Source organism: Vipera ursinii, assembly GCF_947247035.1.
Source record: "Vipera ursinii genome assembly, chromosome: 2".
Taxonomy (NCBI): Eukaryota; Metazoa; Chordata; class Lepidosauria; order Squamata; family Viperidae; genus Vipera; species Vipera ursinii.
The window spans coordinates 153093173-153112507 of record NC_139513.1 but is presented as its reverse complement, the minus strand read 5'-3'; the positions used below and the strand labels follow the sequence as shown (position 1 = coordinate 153112507).

General features: G+C 43.0%; 1 protein-coding gene across 1 annotated transcript; it reads left to right on the top strand.

Annotated features, from left to right (window-relative positions):
* Positions 1 to 8363: 8363 nt before the first annotated feature.
* LOC310634262 (keratin, type II cytoskeletal cochleal-like) lies at positions 8364 to 17360 on the top strand (the record flags this gene model as incomplete). The annotated part of the gene is made up of 9 exons (XM_083352470.1): positions 8364 to 8879; positions 10252 to 10466; positions 11172 to 11232; positions 11450 to 11545; positions 12293 to 12457; positions 12965 to 13090; positions 14873 to 15093; positions 15370 to 15404; positions 17122 to 17360. 9 exons carry the CDS (start codon positions 8364 to 8366, stop codon positions 17358 to 17360), a joined length of 1674 nt encoding a protein of 557 aa, XP_083208596.1.
* Positions 17361 to 19335: the final 1975 nt, after the last annotated feature.

Below are 19335 nucleotides of genomic sequence, written 5' to 3'. Positions count from 1 at the left end.
AAGGAAGCAAGTTTCTTGAAACACCTCCACACAATAAACCTCTTATAGTTTGAGAAGCTTTTGCTACTTTTTGCACATCTATCAGAAGACATGTATCATTCTGGAGCATGCAATCCTTCAGATACGTGAAAGTAATCTGCTCAGTGTTGGAAGAATGCATCAGTGTGTTGGTGACATGCCAAGTTGTTTTCTACACTGGGTGACCTTTTTCGACCCTTCCAGATTCTCCATGGAGGAAGCCTATAAATAAGGTGTCAAACAATGTAGCATCAATATTGGTTATAATAAGCATGAGATGCTATATGGATTCAGCTTTCTTTTCTCACAGTGGTTGATCAGCTTCCTCTGGGATGCCTGCAGAGGATAAATATTTCACAGCAAAAATGTGTTGCCTCTGATTTTGGAACTAATTTACTGCTACTAATAACCACCAATACCTTTGTACTTAATTATGACAACAACAACAACAACAACAACAACAACAACAATAATAATAATAATAATAATAATAATAATAATAATAATAATAATAATAATAATAAAAGTTGGAAGGGACCTTGGAGGCTTTCTAGTCCAACCCCCTGTTCAGGCAGGAAACCCTATACCATTTCAGACAAATGGTTGTCCAGTCTCTTCTTAAAAACCTCCAGTATTGGAACATTCACAACTTTGGGAGGCTGATTAACTGTTCTGTCAGGAAATGTCTCTTTAGTTCTAGGTTGCTTCTCTCTTTGATTAGTTTCCATCCATCTAGTTTAATGAAAAGAAGAAGTAGAGGTAACATGATAATGTTCCAATATCTCAGGGGTTGCCGCAAAAAGAGGGAGTCAAGCTGTTCTCCAAAGCACCTGAAGGCAGGACAAGAAGCAATGGATGGAAGGAGCGAAGGTCGGGAGCCATCCGGCGCTGCACCAGTAGACAATTCTCTACATGGGGCTGCCCTTGAGGACCACTCGGAGGCTTCAACTGGTGCAGAATGCAGCCACGCGAGTTGTGTTGGGGGTCTCCCGATACTCCCATGTTACACCTCTGCTCCGTGAGCTGCATTGGCTTCCAGTTGCCCTCCAGGTGAGATTCAAGGTGCTGGTGATGACCTATAAAGCCCTACATGGCATGGGTCCGGAGTACCTAAGGGAGCACCTGCGGCCGGCATCAACTTCCCTTCACCCAGTGCGCTCCCACAGAGAGGGCCTCCTCAGGGTGCCACCGGTCAGAGAATGTCGACAGGTGACCCCCAGGGGGAGGGCGTTCTCTGTGGGTGCGCCAGACCTCTGGAATCATCTACCGGTGGAGCTCCAGATGGCTCCCGACCTTCGCTCCTTCCGATGTGATCTAAAAACTCACTTATTTGAACAAGCTGGCCTGGTCTGATGGGTGATGGGTTTTGGGTTTTAATTATTGATTTTAACTAATTTGTTATATTTGGGCACAATTGTTTAATCTGTTTTTAATTTTTGTATTGTATTTTTTGGTATTTTATTGCCCTGTACACCGCCCTGAGTCCTTCGGGAGAAGGGCGGTATATAAATCAAATAAATAATAAATAATAATAATAATAACTGAATGTGCAATCCACTCTGGCTATAAAAATGAAAATCCAAGGGGACGTGTCAGCATTTTCATTGAAGGAAGTCCCTCATACAGAATGAGCATGGACCTCTCCATGAAAGACGTCAATGTTTCTCAGCTAGCTGGCCAGCTTTCCTGGGGTAAAAAGTTACCTTTCAGAGGATCAAGTGTTTAAAGAAGCACTGGGATGAGGGGGAAGAGCTTATCAAGAATATTTGTGTTAAATATTTGGTCCTTGAGGCATTAAGCGAGATGAAGTGTTGAAACAGCAACAAGTTTATTGTAACTCAGAACATAGCAAAAGCAAGCTAATAGCTGCTGCACAGCTATTTATATGGTTGGCCTCTAGGTGGCGACCAATAGGTTTAAAGTAGCAGTTTCTCACCCCAAACCTAATTAACAGCTTGGAGACAGCAAGTCTAGCTCAGCAACAGCAACCATTACATAACACACAGAAAGTAGGTCAGACATTAAGCAAGCAGTCAGACATTAAGCAAGTGAATTAAAACAGGTGAGGCCAATACATTACAGTTTGTCTTATCCATCACAAACAAAAGGTCCCCTGAGTCATTGGGAAAAAGGAAAACAAATCTTCCAACCTTCTGCTTCATCTCCTCCAAGCCAGCAGGAAGGATGATTTGATTACCTCTGCAGAAGGGGCACAGTGAGTCTGCCTCTTCCTGAGTTCAGCAGGGAACAGATCTCTCCAGTTGAATGTTTTGGGGAAGCCCATGCTCAGTGGGCAGAGGCCATAAATGGCACAGTCAGCCAAATCAATCTCCTAATGTGTGCAGTTAGAAAGAAGGACTTCTTAGACCTTCAGACACCACAATATTTCCCACAATGATGGATGATTTGGTAAAAGGCAGGATCAAAAAAGTGGGATGCTGATCTCTACTATTTTGGGGGAACATAAAAGAAAATAAAACAATGTTCTGCCAGCCACAGCTATCCAGAACAATCCTCCGGCTTCAGTTTCAAAAAGTCCTCTTATATTTCCACATCCCATAATTCGGTTGAAAAGGGTGAATGGTTGCTTAAGGCAGAAATGCTAAAACAGGCAAAGCTGGCCCACTGCTAAGGTCTACAGTGGCATGGAAAGTCCATTGCCATGCTAGAACAGCATGAACTAACAAGCATTCTGTTTTTTTTTTAAATGTTATCCCAGACTTGGAGAAGAGGAACATGGCAAGCTACATATGTGCTACTACCCTAGATTGGTATGGACTATTTTCTGTACTGATATATTTTTATTTTTTTATTTTAATTCCATTTATATCCCACCCTTCTCCGAAGACTCAGGGCAGCTTACAAGCTTAGCAGTAGCCTTCATTCTATGTATATGCCTGCTTATTAGGGCTTTCACACACACCCCAAGCGGCATTATTACAAAGTCAGCTTAATTGCCCCCAACAATCTGGGTCCTCATTTTACCTACCTCGGAAGGATGGAAGGCTGAGTCAACCTTGAGCCTGGTGGGATGCGAACCTGCACTAATCGCAGGCAGCTGGTGTTACTTAAGGAGGCATTAGCCCACTGCTCCACCAAGGCTCATATAATGGAAACTCAGTTCCAATGTGTTCGATGCTTTTCCTAAGGATTAGAATTTTATGCTGAATTCAAGTACCATTAGTCAGGGCTTTTCAACCTTTTTACCCATTGTACCACTTTTAGGATATGGCAACATCCAAGTACTACCAGTCACCTAGCAAGGTGTCAAAAACGTAATGACCAAAAAAAAAAGGAAAAAAGTGATGAAGTACAGGTAGTCCTTGACTTACAACAGTTCGCTTAGTGACTGTTCGAAGTTACAATGGCACTGAAAAAAGTCCCCCCCACCCCAAGCCACAGCTGAGCAAGACAGCTGCCTGCCCGCCCGGCGGTGCTCTTCCTCCTGAGGTTTTCATTGTTGTGAGCATTTCTGTTGAGGATTGGCAGCAGGTGTAGGGGGAGGGGTGTTTGGTTTTTATTCCCCCCCATCTGCTGGGTGGTTGCAGCAGGTTTGAGTCACTTCACATGACCCTGGGACACTGTGACTGTTATAAATAGGAATCAGTTGCCAAGCATCTGAATGTAAATCACAAGACCCTGGACATGCTGCAACATTCCAGCTGATCAGTGCTTCTTCTGGGCTCAGCAGAAGCGCCAGGATCAGTGCCGAGCTCCAGCTGGAGCCTGGCACTGATCCTGGTGCTTCCACTGAGCCCTGACAGCCCCGAAGAAGTGCTGATCCTGGCGCTTCCGCTGAGCCCTGACAGCCCTGCAGCTCCAGCCATCTCTCACTCAGGCTTGTGCGGTGCTGCCACCGGTTCAGCTCATTCCCCTCCCCCGCTACCACTTTTCTAGGATGGTCGCGTACCACCTGCCAGGTGCCAATGGACCACAGGTGGTACCCGTACCACTGGTTGAAAAGCCCTGCCATTAGTCAGGACAATCAGGAGATTAAATTGTCACCTGATAATCTAATCTAGATCAGATGTAGTGGTTAAGACATCAGGGTAGAAACCTAATGACGTCTAGTCTCACTTTAGGCTCAAAGCCAGCTTGATGACCTTGAGCCAGTCTCTCCCTTTCAGTCCTGGAAAGCATTTCTGAAAAACCTTGCTAAGAAAACTGCAGGGATTCATCCATGCAGTCACCAGGAGTGAAAAAACTGACTCAAAGGCACTATTTATATATATCTAGATCACCTCTTTCTCAAAATAGGATGTTTCTGGGTTGTTGTTGTTGTTGTTTTTACTGGACATATAGGCCACTCCAATCACAAACAGTTCCATGTAAAAGAAAATACAGAATGCAAAATTTATAGTTACATCTTATGAAGATAATTAATGGAGGAGCAATTCAATTAATGATTTCTGAGATCTCAATTATATGCCCATCTCAACTACATATTAGTTTCTTTCAAATGTTGCCTAAAAACAAGAAGAAATAGCTGAATCTGAATGAGAGTAACTCAGCCTTAAAAGCAGGCCAAGATTGGCTAATGTCTAAGAACAGTGTTTCCCAAAGTAGGAGTGCATTAAATCATCATAATAAGCCCTAATTCTGGCTTCAACAAGACTTGCTGATATCCTATCCCCAAAATGTGGATACGTTTAGCTTACTGAATAGTCTCAAGGTATTTTCGGTACTACAATAAACACCACCACCCCAAAAATGAGAGGAACACTCTCCTTTCAGCTGTGACTAGAACTACTCTGCAGATAATACAATAAGCTTTAAACAAACTCCACACAGCTGTTTATTCTAACCATCTTGCTCAAGGAGTGGAAACAGTGACTATAAGTAGACAAGCCAACCATGCAAACTGATTGAAAAATGAAATACTGTGTTTCCCCTAAAATAAGACCCACAAAGAAAATAAGCCCTAGCCTGATTTTTTGGCATGTGCCTAATATAAGCACTGCCCCCAAAATAAGCCCTAGTTAAGAGCCAGCCCACTCCGTCCCACTGTCTGCTCACTGCTGCAACAGGGCAGGGGAGCGCGCGAGGCAGGTGGGTGGGTGGAGCTGCCCCCCACACCCCACACCTCAGGGCCCCCACAGTCAGGCTGAGAGCAGAGATTCAATTCCCATCTTTACTTCCAGCCTCACGATCTCTACTCAGGAACCAGATTACTGGGCACTCTGGGCTCAGGATCACGCTACTGGTAATAAAACCAGCCACACCAGAGAATTGCCGTGTATTACAATGGAGAACCACATTGACAACTTGGAAAAGGTATCCAGAGACATTACTAAAATTGTAGAAAGACATGGTCTAAGTGCCAGAAACAAAGAAAACATTAGAAAGAAACTTAGCCTGGTTTTGCCCTAACTCTCTGGGATGTAAGGAGACAAGGGAAAATGCATGCAGGCTTTCAAGGTTTCTGTTACTATAGCCAATGTCAACATATCATTCCAGTCAAACCTGTAGAATCATTTTCTTGGTCTGGCGTACTTTAAAGAGATCACAATACTAAGACTTACCTGAATGAAGAGATGGCCCATGGAAGTGGGGGTGGAGAGGAAGTGTTCCTATTCATGGAGGTCAAATTCATTTTTTGCAGAGAAGAGGATATGTTGTGGCAAATGTATACTGCGATATGCTTCTGGGGGAATTTTCCATCCATATCATGGACAGATCACAATGATGTTAACTGAAATCATCAATCTCCACAAGGAGGCAGGACCTATTAAGGTGGTCCACCCCAAAAATCTAATGATCCAAATTTCTTGCTGGCACTTGGAGAATTTCCAAGCAACTTGGAAGATATTTCTGTCACCACCTTGTTGACCTCTAGAATACGGAAGCAATTATGGGTACTCAACCGGGTTACTCCGGAGCAGCCTCTCCCCCACCCTATGTCTCAGGCAGTTCTTTATTTTATTCTGGAGCTCGACGACATGGTGCAGTGAGGCTGGCACAAAACAAAAAAGCTAGTGCAGCCAGATAAGAGTAAGCACCCAGATTCAAGAGAATTATTGGCCACAAAGGTGGTGAAATATAACTACTACCATACCTTTCTGTCCTGCTTCTGTCCAGCTGCAGAACGCTAAATGGCTGCACTTACCAAGTGTCCTAGAAACTTTTGGGGAAGGATCAACCTGAAAATCCAGTCAGTGTAAGGTGAAGTTGCCTGGTAGACTATTTCATGGATAAAATCACATTTTCTCCAAATGTACAAAGTCTATTGAGATGATAAAGGTGCTGTTCAGTGGTGCTACTTGGAAGCTTTTGAACCTGTGAGTCTGAAGACATGCCCAGAATCACTGTGTTAGTTTAGTTCCATCACTTGTGGCTTGGCCTCCTGCCCCACCTAGCTAATTAAAGCAGACAGTAGTAGTGAGAATATAAGAGAGGTTTAGTTGCAGAGCACTCACAGGGATCCAGGTTATCTGGACCTTTGGCAGTCTGATCTGGGCACAGGATGGAAAGTACATTGGTTGTGCTTATGGGTGGTCAATGGCAGATTACTGAGCTGCTCATAAAATTGCCAAGAATCGAGATACACCCGCTCCCTTTCAATTTCAATAGACATGATTGCAGTGTTTATTTTTTGATTATTGAATTGCTTCAAATGCCGCAAGAGTGATGGCACCAGGCCTCTGCCAACACAATTTCTGCTGAGGAGTTGCTTTTTAAAATGATTTCATAAATGCCTAGATGTGTGGCAACCTTATGTAGGGTTGCCAGGTTTCTACCGACATTATTATTTTTAACTGATCTCTAGGACTGGGACTTTGAGAATCAGTTGATTAAAAAGACAGGCTGGAAGCAATTTAAATGGGTAAAACAGAACATCCATTTCTGACTAGATTCACAAACGGTATCGTTCAAGGTTTGCTTGAGTATATTTTTTTCAGTAAACCACAACTGGTGGATTCAAGAACATTCTCTTCAATTCAGATTCAGAAATGTATAAGTAATTTCTAATATTGGATATGTGATATATATTGATTAGTCTGGCTTGCTTTTGTTTTTTATCTTTTGTTTTTTTTTCTTCTCATTTTTTTTGTTTTTGGTGTGTGTGTGTGTGTGTGTGTGTGTGTTTTAACTTGTTATAATAAATTTAAAAGCAACAACTGATAGGCTTACCATGATAAGTCCTTACCCATGGTATGCAAATCACAAGCCATTTATGTACTAAGCGAAAAATCATGGTTTGCAAATATTCACAATTCTCAATTAAACAAAGCATGCTAGGTTCAAAGCAAACAAGTCACGTAATGGTTGAACCTAGGCTGCATCTATAGAGACCAGACTGTAGAACAATTTTGCTGTTGTGGATGGTTCAAGATCCCGAATCTCTCCCCCAACCCTCAACTCGTGGTGCAAGTGAAAGATACAGGATATGGTCATTGCTTCCCACCAATTCTCTCTTAAGGACAAGCCTTTCAATGGCCTACTTGCCTAGCATTACAAGCCTTGGATAAGTCTGTAGTTCAAGTTCTGCAAAGCATCCCCAACTTGGGAAAGATGCTATTCCAGAGCCAGTTTCCTCGTAACGGTCTGAAACTTTATTCTGCTTTGCATTTAGACATCAAAGGTGGGGTGCCTCCATCCCTGTGGTGATTTGTTTTTTCCCCTTGAAAGAAAGTGACAAATGAAAAAATCATCATCCTCACAAGGCACGAGGAACTGATTTGGAGCACAGCCTCTCATCAGTTCTTGTTCTCTAGCTTGATCACAAATTGAACTCAGTTCCCGGGCCCATCTTCATCATCTAGGGCAAAGCTTGAGGAGATTATTATTGTGAAACGACAACTAACAATGTCTTAGATCACTGGTGGGAACTAAGGGATCACAGTAGGTTTCTGAAATGACCACCCAAATTTAACTGCCAGGCAAATAACCAATAGACATTTCACCCTCCGTGCTAATCTCACAAGCATAAATACTAAAAATTACTACAATTTACAATATTGTATTGTAAATAAATTTGCAATAAATAATAGCAGCTATGAGGGGGAGCCAGAGAGAAATGAGGCTCAGAAGAGGGCCACGAGCAAGAAAATATTGAAAACCCTGGACTTAGCTGGTTGCGTCACCACTTAGCCTTAGTGTGGAGTGTGTATGGCAAAACAGCGATGTCACAATTCAAAAAAGCCTTAAGGCATGCCCAGCAACATTAATCAGAAAGTTGATCAACTGCAATCACAACCAATCCCACGTCCTTGATAATATAAATAAAAGAAGAAACCTTAAGACGTAGAGCTCACAACTACACCTGCCTCTGCAACACAGACTGCGTCCTCTCTTTCTCTGTACCTCTTTCTGCCTCTTTGTTCTCCAGCTCTTCGCCAGCTAACATGTCTCACCGAGCCAACATCAGAATTCAGAGGAAAGGCTTCAGTAAATCATCTGCCATCCTACCTAACTTGTGTCACACCAACTGGAGCTCACAAAGTGTGGGCAGAGGTGGAAACTGCGGCATTGGACGTGCTGGCTGGGGCCGGGCCGGTGGGGCTGGTTTTGGCAGCCAAAGCCTTTACAATCTTGGTGGACCCAGGAGGATAGCAGTTGGAGGCAGTTATGGCAGTGGCATCGGTGGAGGCTATGGGTACGGTGGTGGAGTTTGTAATGGCTATGCTGTTGGTGGTGGTATCGGTGGAGGCTATGGGCTAGGTGGAGCTGGTTTTGGTGGTGGGAGAGGGGACCCTTCCTTCCCAGTTTGCCCACCAGGTGGAATCCAAAAAGTAACGGTCAATCCTCACCTGTTGCTGCCTCTCAAGCTGGAGATTGACCCCACCATAGAGAAGGTCCGCAAAGAAGAAGGAGAGCAGATCAAGACACTCAACAACAAGTTTGCCTCCTTCATTGATAAGGTGAGGATAAATAAAGGCTTTGTTATTTCAGAATGCAATGAATTGGGGAAAGAGCTCAAGAGCCTTCCTACAACTCCTCTTGCAGTTTTTGCTCATGTCATTACAGCTGTTATTTATTACTAGATGGCACCACCTAAATGAAATTACAGAGCTGCCAATTTTTTTTTCCTGCTGCAGAAAGGAAGATTGGAAAAGTTAATGTATGTTCTCTAAAATGATTCTCAGTAGGTCAATAGTTTCACACTATATAGTAGTGACAGAAAAAATGAGAGCTAATCAGAATGGCTTCATCATTATCCTTTATGCATAAATCATATTTTTAAGATATATGAAGCGCATGAAACCATTTTGACAGGCATGATTACAAGCTTTTATCCTAGAGAAATTTAGCTTATAATATATACAGAGAACTGAGTGTTGATGAGTAATATGGGATGTGGAATAGGTAGGTATCCCATTCAAAGTACATACAAAGTAAGGCTTGAGAGTTATACATCATAAGTTAGTGTTGACTCTTAGCAACAATACATACACTACATACTACAAAAATACATAGATTTTTCTCCAGGTTTAGAACAGAATAGAGCTGGAAGGGACCTTGGAGCTCTTCCAGTCCACCCCCTTGCTCAAGCAGGAGGACCTCTACCATCTCAGACAAGTCTAGCCTCTTCTTAAAAATCTCCAGTGATGGAGTGCCCACGATTTCTGGAGGCAAGCTGTTCCAACTGGATCCTCAGATCTTCCAATAGGTGAACTCATTATCTCTGTAAATGTGTCTATTCACATTGCTGCTAGTCTTTTCTTCCACCTTTCTCAAGATTAGAACCTGCTCCAGGGAGTTAGACCTTTGCATAATGTGTCCAAAATAGGATATATTCAGCCTGGTTATTTGCCTCTTGAGTGAAAACGTTTGGTTGACTTGTTTGATGATCCATTGGGTTTTTTCCTTTGCTGTCCATGATGTTCTCAATTTTCTTCACAACACAAAATTTCAAAAAAGGGCAATATTCTTTTTCTATCTTACTTCCTCACAATCCAACTTCTGTTATTATAGTATCACATGGAATGTATTAGTTTGACTTTTCTTACAAGATCTAATCCATTGCATTTTCAATTATGAAAATAGTATCGTAAGCATAGCCTGTTACTGATGGTTCTTTCTCCAGTTTTAAAATAATGCACACCTTTTTCCAATCCACTTTCCCTTAATATATTATGTATGTATGTATGTATCCAGCATATTAAAAGAAGAAAAAGTAACATTTACAATCTGCTCAAGAACAAATCAAGATAAATTCTCTAAAACGTTTCTCAAATTATCATTTAATCCCTCCTCCCTTCAAAAAAAAAATCCATGTCTTTCTTCCTCCAGGTGCGTTTTCTTGAGCAACAGAATAAAGTGCTGGAAACAAAATGGGCTCTGCTACAGGAACATGACCAGAAAACTGTGAAAAGTAACATTGAGCCACTTTTTGATGCTTACATCAACAATCTTAGGATGCAGCTGAATGATCTGGAGAAGGAGAAAGTAAGGCTGGGTGGAGAGCTACATAACACCCAAAACCTTGTTGAGGATTATAAGAGCAAGTAAGAGTTTCATCTTACTCCCTCTTTTATGTATGTTTGTGCCAGCAAATCCGGGGGGGGGGGGTTATGCCTGGACTGGTCCCTGTGGTTTCCTTGCGAAGGTTTTCCAGAAGTGGTTTGCCATTACTTGCGTCCTTGAGTTGAAAGTAACTGGTCCAAAAACATTGAATTGGTTTTGTACCTAAGATGGGACTTAAAGCCACAATCTCTCAGTTACTAGTCTGGTGCTTTAACTACTAACCCCAGCTGGCTCTTAATGTTTTCAGCTTTGCTCCCTCTTTTATACCCTTTGCTTATACTGTAGCTAAGGATCTCACACAGCTCTTTGCACCTAAAGATCTCACAACAGGTTCTTTTAAAACTAAAAGTGTCAAAGTGATTTACCAGCTAGGTGTGAGGGGGTAAAACAGCCACAGATTGGCGCTTGGCCATCAGGTGCTCTGCATGTACATGGATTTCAACTCCCTAAGATCTCAGCATAGTTAATATTCCTGGGTTGCACAAATTCAGGTGACCATTACATTCACAGAGAGAACCACAGAACTGCTATTTGCAGATGACTGAACAGGCCAACGATTCACCAGCCACATCTGAGAATCGGGGATATTGTCAGGACCCTTTAAAAAACTTTCAAGCAGTGCAGCATCTTTACCAGATTTCTCTAAGAAGGTGTTATTTTTCCCCCTCCTCCGCTGGCCCAAATAGGTACGAAGATGAGATCAATAAGCGTACGGAAGCAGAGAATGACTTTGTACTCCTCAAGAAGGTGAGAGTCTGCATGCAGTGTGAACACTTTGCAAAAAGGCAGCCCTTGCTATGACGTTAAAAGGTGGGGCTATCCCAGAAACAAGTATGATCTCAATTAGGATATACATACCTACTGTAGACTGTACATACATACATACATCGCATAAGGATAATCAGGAAGTAATAACGGACTAATAAACAGTCCTTTAACTTCTCACCATGTGTTTCCTTCTTAGGAAGTGGATGCTGCCTACATGAACAAAGCAGACCTAGAAACTAGGTTACAATCTTTAGTTGATGAGATTGATTTTCTCAGACTCCTACATGAAACCGTAAGACTCAATATTATTTTCTTTGAATTCTGCTCATTGTATTATGCAAATATATTTTATGTCCTGCCAAAGAGATAGCTACAATATTCATTTACTTTCTTGAACTAGTTTGAGAAGTCCCCTCCTCCTCACTCTTAGATAAGATGGTGCTATAAACAGGGTTACTAAACAGAACTTAGCATAATTTGTTATAAAATGGAAGGAAGGAAGGAAGGAAGGAAGGAAGGAAGGAAGGAAGGAAGGAAGGAAGGAAGGAAGGAAGGAAGGAAGGAAGGAAGGAAAAGCACAAAGTAAAGGATATCAGAGGAAAGGCAAACATTGAAAATGGAGATAATTATTAAGACTAGCAATGGTGGGAACAAAGTTTATACCTTTAAATTGTCATATTAAAATCAAAAGATGTTGACATTTCTCAAGGAGTTTAAAGAACTTTAAGAATTTCAAAATAGGATCAGAGTTAATTAAGAATTTTCTAAGAAATCCTGCAGTTTCAGAATCTAATGATAAATGCTCTCATCAGGAACAGTCATTTCATATTCTTTTACTCCAATATTTACTGATCCTTTATGGATTCAATGAAAATTACTAAAAGTAAAGAAATTATGCAAAATGAACACCCCCTTCCCATTTCCTTACTTACCTACTAATAGAAAGGAACGCTAGCTCTAACCTTTGAATTAGGTTCTTGCCAAGGCCTGATCATTTTATGTATGTTTTCTGAGTGGACTATTCCCGTAACATGTGCAGGAACTGGCAGACCTACAGAGGCAGATTTCGGACACTTCTGTGATTTTGTCCATGGACAACAATCGCTACCTGGACCTCGACAGCATCATTGCGGAAGTCAAAGCCCAGTATGAAGACATTGCAAAGAAAAGCCGGGCTGAGGCTGAAGCTTGGTACCAAAGCAAGGTAAATCATCACCAAGGGAGTCGGGTGGGTGAGCTATTACACTGAAGTCACTGTAAGAGGCGGTCAAATGTTTTCTTCCAGAATTGGAATTTAGCAAAGTCAGGTGTTGAAGAGACATTGCCTCTTCTCCGTTCTCATTGTCCCCCAAATCGTTTATTGTAAACGTATTACTAGTCAGGGAAACCGCATCCCATTCTGGCCTCTTGTAGAGTATAAGGATTGAAAATCCGATTCCTTCCTATTTCTCTTACAATTTGCTTCAGTGTTTACATGCCTGCTTTCCCAACCTGGTGACCTCAAGAACACCCTCCCTACTTCTCAGCTAGCATTGCCAATGACTTTTGACTAGGAAATCTAAAGTTTCCTTTCCAAAGTACACTAAAGCACCAGACTGAGGGAGACTGATAGACAAACAGATAGATATACTTTCAGAAATGAATAAAACTGCCTCATTCAGATAAATGAAAATTAAGCTTTGGTGGCTGCTTTCCACCATGTTTTCTTCAGTACGAGGAACTCCAGAGTACTGCTGGAAGGCACAGTGATGATCTTCGTAACGCCAAGCATGAGATTTCAGAACTAAACCGACATGTCCAGAGAGTAAAGGCTGATATTGAAAGTGTGAAAAAGCAGGTAGGTTACTGCATTCTCCCAAAGTTATGATCATACTGTGCTCCCCAGTTGAAAAACTTTACTTTTTCATCCTTAATATAATGCTACCTCCTCTGTGATCATCGCCCTCTTCCTTATGCAACATGCTAAATCCCAATGAAACTACAAGTACCGACACCCAGGGCTTTTTTTGTCATAGAACGCTCAGAATGGCGTTCTGGCACCTTTTTTGGATGGAACCTTGTAGGGTAGGCAAGGCAGGTTGTATGATATGTGTGAGTTCCGGCACCTTTTTCTTTTACAAAAAAAGCACTGCCGACAACATTTTTGTATAATAATAATAATATATCAACTACCAAATTCGAGAAGCTTTAAAGTAGTCGAATACCAAAGTACCACTATAGATGAAACACAATAGGACACACAGATAAACTACCTCTTTACATTACCTGCCTGCAAAACAAAGTACAATGCAGCATCTATCATGCTTATCCACATAATATCCACATAAAGCTGTAAATTTCCTGGCTAGCATGTAACTGCAAACAGTCATCTTTTCCCTGGTCCACACACTTCTTTCAACTTTCCATTACAGGGAACCCTTGACACATGACAGTAATGACGCCTGCCCATTATCATTGTAAGTTTTTGCAGTTGTCAGGCAAGGTGATGTAATTGCTTCACTTAACAATTTTGTGATTGCCTTGCTTAATGCCCCCCCTTAGCTTTCCCCAATGCTGTCATTAAGCAGAGCGTGGAATGCCTCAGGTGTGGGAGGCCCTGTGAGGCCTAGCATAGGCCCAGGAATGCTTGCCGGATTCTCCCAAGATCTCCCTGACCCCTGAGGCACCCTCCCTTGGGGTCCCCACATACCATGGGATGCTCACCCCCCCTCCCCTTAGGCACCACACCCTCCTCATACCAATCACACACTTTAGAAAAGCCCTGGAGCTTGCACTGGGTAGAAGGGCAGGCCTTTCTGCCCCACAGCATCCCTGGGCTGTGTGACCTCATCCCATAAGGGGGCACCATTTTCAGAGGAACCACAATTCATATGGGGTTTAAGGGGCCTGGTGAGGTGGGAAGCAGGCCCAGGACAGGACAGAGGGTGGGAGAGATAGGCAGAGGGAGCAGCTGCAGCACACCTCCAATCATAACTTCAACACTGGGTTGGAAGTAATTTGGGTGGTGGTTTTTGTCATAACTTCAAACAGTCATAAGTTATGGATTACATGTAGACAGTACTTCATCCTGTCAAGAATAAGACAACATGGCTGACACTGCTACTGCACTAACTGTCCTAAAAATTGTTGGGAAGAAGGCAATCCTGTCACTGACCACGAAACAATAAACCAATTGTTCCATATAGGATACTGAAAATTTCCCATTTGATTGCAAGCTTAAATACTTCCCTCCCGGAGTTGTGGGTGCTTCATCACTGGAGGCTTTCAAGAAAAAATTGGACAACCATTTGGTATAAGGACTCCTGACTTGGGCAGGAGGTTCAACTAGAAGACTTCCAAGATTCCTTTCAGCCCTATGATTTTATACTCAAAATGGTTCTTCCAAAGTTGGAATATCTTGCACATAATCATATTATTTCTTTAATACCATCCATGCTTACAATGTTTGGAGCAGGTGGCCCTTGACATTTTGGGTGTGCCTTTAGAGATTCTACAAAAGCCCAAGGATGGGTCTTGGCCCAATATAAATTAGCTTATGGGATAATATAACTGAAGATATTTTGATCTGTTCTGAAGGGAAGACCCACTATGCTAATTTCTCTTTCCTTCCTCCCCTAAGTGTGCTAATCTACAGGCAAAGATTGCTGAAGCAGAAGACCGAGGCGAACTGGCGCTCAAAGACGCAAGGCAGAAACTGACTGAACTTGAGGATGGTCTTCAGAAAGCCAAGCAAGATATGGCCAAACAACTCAAGGATTATCAGGAGCTACTGAATGTGAAGCTCGCACTAGATATTGAGATTGCCACCTACAGAAAGCTTCTGGAAGGAGAAGAAGATCGGTCAGTGATAGCCCATCTAAGTAGATCTTTAAAAGTCTTGCCGTTTTTTGGTGAAAGTCCTCAAACTCCGTAAAAAAAAAATCCATCCTCATTAGCATCTAGTTCTGTGGGCACAGTGAGCCTCTTTCCCTTGAAGTTCATCCTTCAGTATCCCCAAGGACATGATGACTTTGCAACACTAGTCAAGCAACATTGGTTTTCTTTTAGTCAGCTGTATATACTCAGAATATGTTTGAATTCTTACCCATGCTCGACTTCTGTTTTGTTTCTTGACAGATTGTCAAGTGATACAGCTGGTGCAGTGAACATCTGTAAGTATAGTGAAGAATATATTGGATCTTTGCTGTACAGTAGTGATTAAGAGGTTCCTTGCCTCTATTTAGATGGAGAAAACTGCACTTGGTGCTGTCCTTCCATCCTCCTGCCCTCTCTCTTCCCCTACAGTTGTAGGGTTTTCAGTCATAACTGGGGCAATGACACTAATTAATTTAATAATTTAATAATTTAATTTGTATACCGCCCTTCTCCCGAAGGACTCAGGGTGGTGAACAGGGCAATACACAATAAAAATAGAATACAAAAATTAAAAAGCCATTAAACATTATGCCCATAAAATTAATACATATTAAAATTAAAACTATTTATAAAAACCCAACCCCATCCCGTCAGACCAGGCCAGCTTGTTCGAAAAAGAAAGTTTTGAGATCGCGCCGGAAGGAGCGAAGGTCGGGGGCCATCCGGAGCTCAACCGGCAAGCGGTTCCACAGGTCTGGCACGCCCACAGAGAACGCCCTCCCGCTAGGGGCCACCAATCAACATTCTTTGATCAAAGGCACCCTGAGGAGGCCCTCTCTGTGGGAGCGCACTGGACAGAGGGAAGTTGACGCCGGCCGCAGGTGTTGCCGTAGGTAATCCGGACCCATGCCATGAAGGGCTTTGTAAGTCATCACTAACACCTTGAACCTCACCCGGAGAGCAACCGGTAGCCAATGCAGCTCGCGGAGCAAAGGTGTAACATGGGAGTATCGGGAAACTCCCAAGACAACTCGCGCAGCTGCATTCTGCACCAGTTGGAGTCTCCGGGTGGACCTCAAGGGCAGCCCCATGTAGAGAGCATTACAGTAGTCTAGACGAGAGGTCACGAGCGCATGAGTGACTGTGCGCAAGGCATCCCGGTCTAGATAGGGCCGCAACTGGCGCACCAGGCGAACCTGGGCAAAGGCCCCCCTAGTCACAGCTCCAATATGCTCTTCCAAAGAGAGCTGTGAATCTAGAAGGACCCCCAAGTTGCGGGCCCTATCTACGGGGGGTAATAGCTCACCGCCCATGGCCAATGATGGAATAATCGGAATTTCCCGGGATGCCGGCACGAACAGCCACTCAGTCTTGTCAGGGTTGAGTCGAAGCCTGTTCCTCCCCATCCAGACCCGGACCACCTCCAGGCAACGGGACATCACGTCGAGGGCATCACTGGGGTGGTTTGGGGTCGAAATAAAAAGCTGGGTATCATCAGCATATTGCAGAGCACTAGCAGAGCACAGCAAAGTTCTTGGTAGTATATTATGTCAACATAGTAGCACAGGTATGGGGTGAAAATTTGCATCTGTTTCTATCTACTTTTTTTAAAACATCTGTAGAATGCCATAGGACAGAATTCAACCAATTTTTCAGGCCTCAGACAGCAACACACAAATCTGTAGGAACTCTGATCCATCACCAAATCTCACAACATGTTAGTAATTTCATCCTCAGATCTCATATGACCATGGAGTTCTTGCATTTGATCTCAAGCAAGTTCATCATACTTTTTCATCTGACGTTTGCCACTATTGAGAAATCAAATAAACCATCAAGTTTCAAAATCATTTAATTTGGGGGAATGTTTGAAGGTCCTATAGGAAGGATGGACTTAACAAGAGTCCATAGTGATTACCCTTCGTATAATTTCTATACAAGGTACCAGTAGCTGTCTTTCTTAGAACAGAAAATGCCTGGGCTCTTCTCTAAGTCTGTCTCTTCTTTTCGCAGCTGTTTTCTCTTCACGTCTTTCACGAAGTTCGGCTGCTGGCAGCAGTCTTGGCTACAGAAGTGGCTTTAGCCTGGGCGGAGGTAGTTACTTTGCAGTAGGAGGAGGTGGCAGCAGCAGCAACATCAAAAGTGTGGACCAGGGAGATGGCAGCAGCAACATCAAAAGTGCGGACCAGGAAGATGGCAATTCTTCTAGCACAAATTTGGCCTCTTCTCCTCCAACAAGTCACACAAGCTAAAGTTCCAGTCTCTTGCACTTATGAAATGAAACACGTGAACAATGCCTTCTCTGGACCTCTCTCTGTATAGTATAGGTAGCCCTCACCTTATGACCAGAACTGAGCCCAGATTTATGGTTGTAATTGAGCCCACACGATCACCTCACTTAATGATCACCATGCAATCTCTCCATTGTGGTTATTAAATGGACCAATGGATCCCTTAGAGACTGGTAAAGGTCCTGGGAGGCCAGACGCAGGCCTACATTACAGCAAATCACACCTGTCTTGCATTGGAGCAGTCCCCCTCCCCCCCCCCCCCGAATCTGGAGGCCTCTCTTAAACAGCTTCCCATCACTCTGGGTCCCACACCCTTGGAAACCCCCTACTCCGCTCTACTTACTTTTTCCGAAAGCCACCTTACCCAAGGAGATTCATTGTGCGATCATCCTACACAGAAGCCATATGATACCATCCTGGAAATAGGTGTCATTTTGTAAGTTGGATAGCCCAAAACAACCCCTGCATAGGAACACTGCATAGTGGATTGGCTGCTTTTTCTGAAAGGCTCTCTGAAGATTGCTTTTCAGAAAAGCAGCTGCTTTGCTGCTTTCTCTACAGAAGCCATATAGTGTCATTCCAGAAGCAGGCACCATTTTGGAAATGGCTGCAATTCTTGGATTCGAGAATTATGGCCGCTCCCAAAATGGCGCCTGCTTCAGGATGATTTAAAGTGGCCTCTGCCACTCCCAAAATGGCACCTACTTTGAGATGGCACCACACAGCCCTTTTATAGGAAGACCAAATGGCAGATCAGCTTTTTTTTTCCAAAGGTTGATCTTCAGAGATCGCTTTTCAGAAAAAGCAGCAGTCTATCCACTGTCCAGCCTTCCTATGCACAGCTTGCTTCATGCCATCCCTAAAATGGGTACCATTTTGGGAGTGGACGCAATTCTCAGAATGTGAGAATTGCACCATCTTCCAAAACGGCACCTGCTTCCAGGATGCCATCATGTGGCTTCTATGTAGGAAAGCCACATGGCACATCAGCTGCTTCTCCTTGGGAAATGTGATCATTGAAAAAAGTAAGTGGAACAAGTCATGACTGGGGGGAAGGAAGCCCAAGGATATGGGACTCATTGAGGCAGGAAGCAGGCCTAAGGGACCCAGCAGGGCGGGATGAGGGGGAAAGATAGGCAGGTAGGGGCAACTGCAGTGATCCTGTGATCAGTCGGAAGAGTGGCAGATTGCAAAGCACCCTAATTTTGTTCATGTGACTGCCAGGCATATAGTAGCCAGAATTTTGGATACAGATTGTAAATCCCTTTGTTCATTGCCATTGTAATTTCAAACTTGAATGAGTGGTTGTAAGTTGAGTGCTATCTGTACTCATACATGTGTTGTTTGCTTTGTATTCAGCTTTTGTATAAGACAGGCCATTTCTCTGATTGTATGTAAACAACACTCTGCTTTTCAAATGAGTCAAACTGTACTATAGAGGATAGGCTTGTGTTCTGATTTTGCCTTCTTTCATCCAACTCAGATTTCTACATTTTTCAAGGTTTGTATAAACTATCTGATCTTCTGGGGGGTGCTTTTGTGCTTGAAATATATACTTTGAAACATGCCTTTACTTTTCAGCGTGTATCCAATAAAATAGACATCGTAATTTATAAAAAATATCCAGCTATTTTAAATATCCAGTATAAACATGATTATGAGGCAAGTCATTAAAAATAAGTCTTGACACTACTGCAATAGTTAGGAAGTCGGCCAGAACTATAATGATTACTGCAGATAGGCGAGTTCAGACACCTATGATCTTCAGGATGTTTTGAGATGATCTGAACAAGGCTCTTCCCAGTCAACAAAATTCCTGGCCATAGAGGACTTCTGGGAGGGGGAATGATTCTTTCAAGTCAGTGCTGTCTCCTGATGACTGCCTGGAGAAGTTCCTGCAGTTTTCTTGGTAGGAAAACTACATTCAAGCGTCATT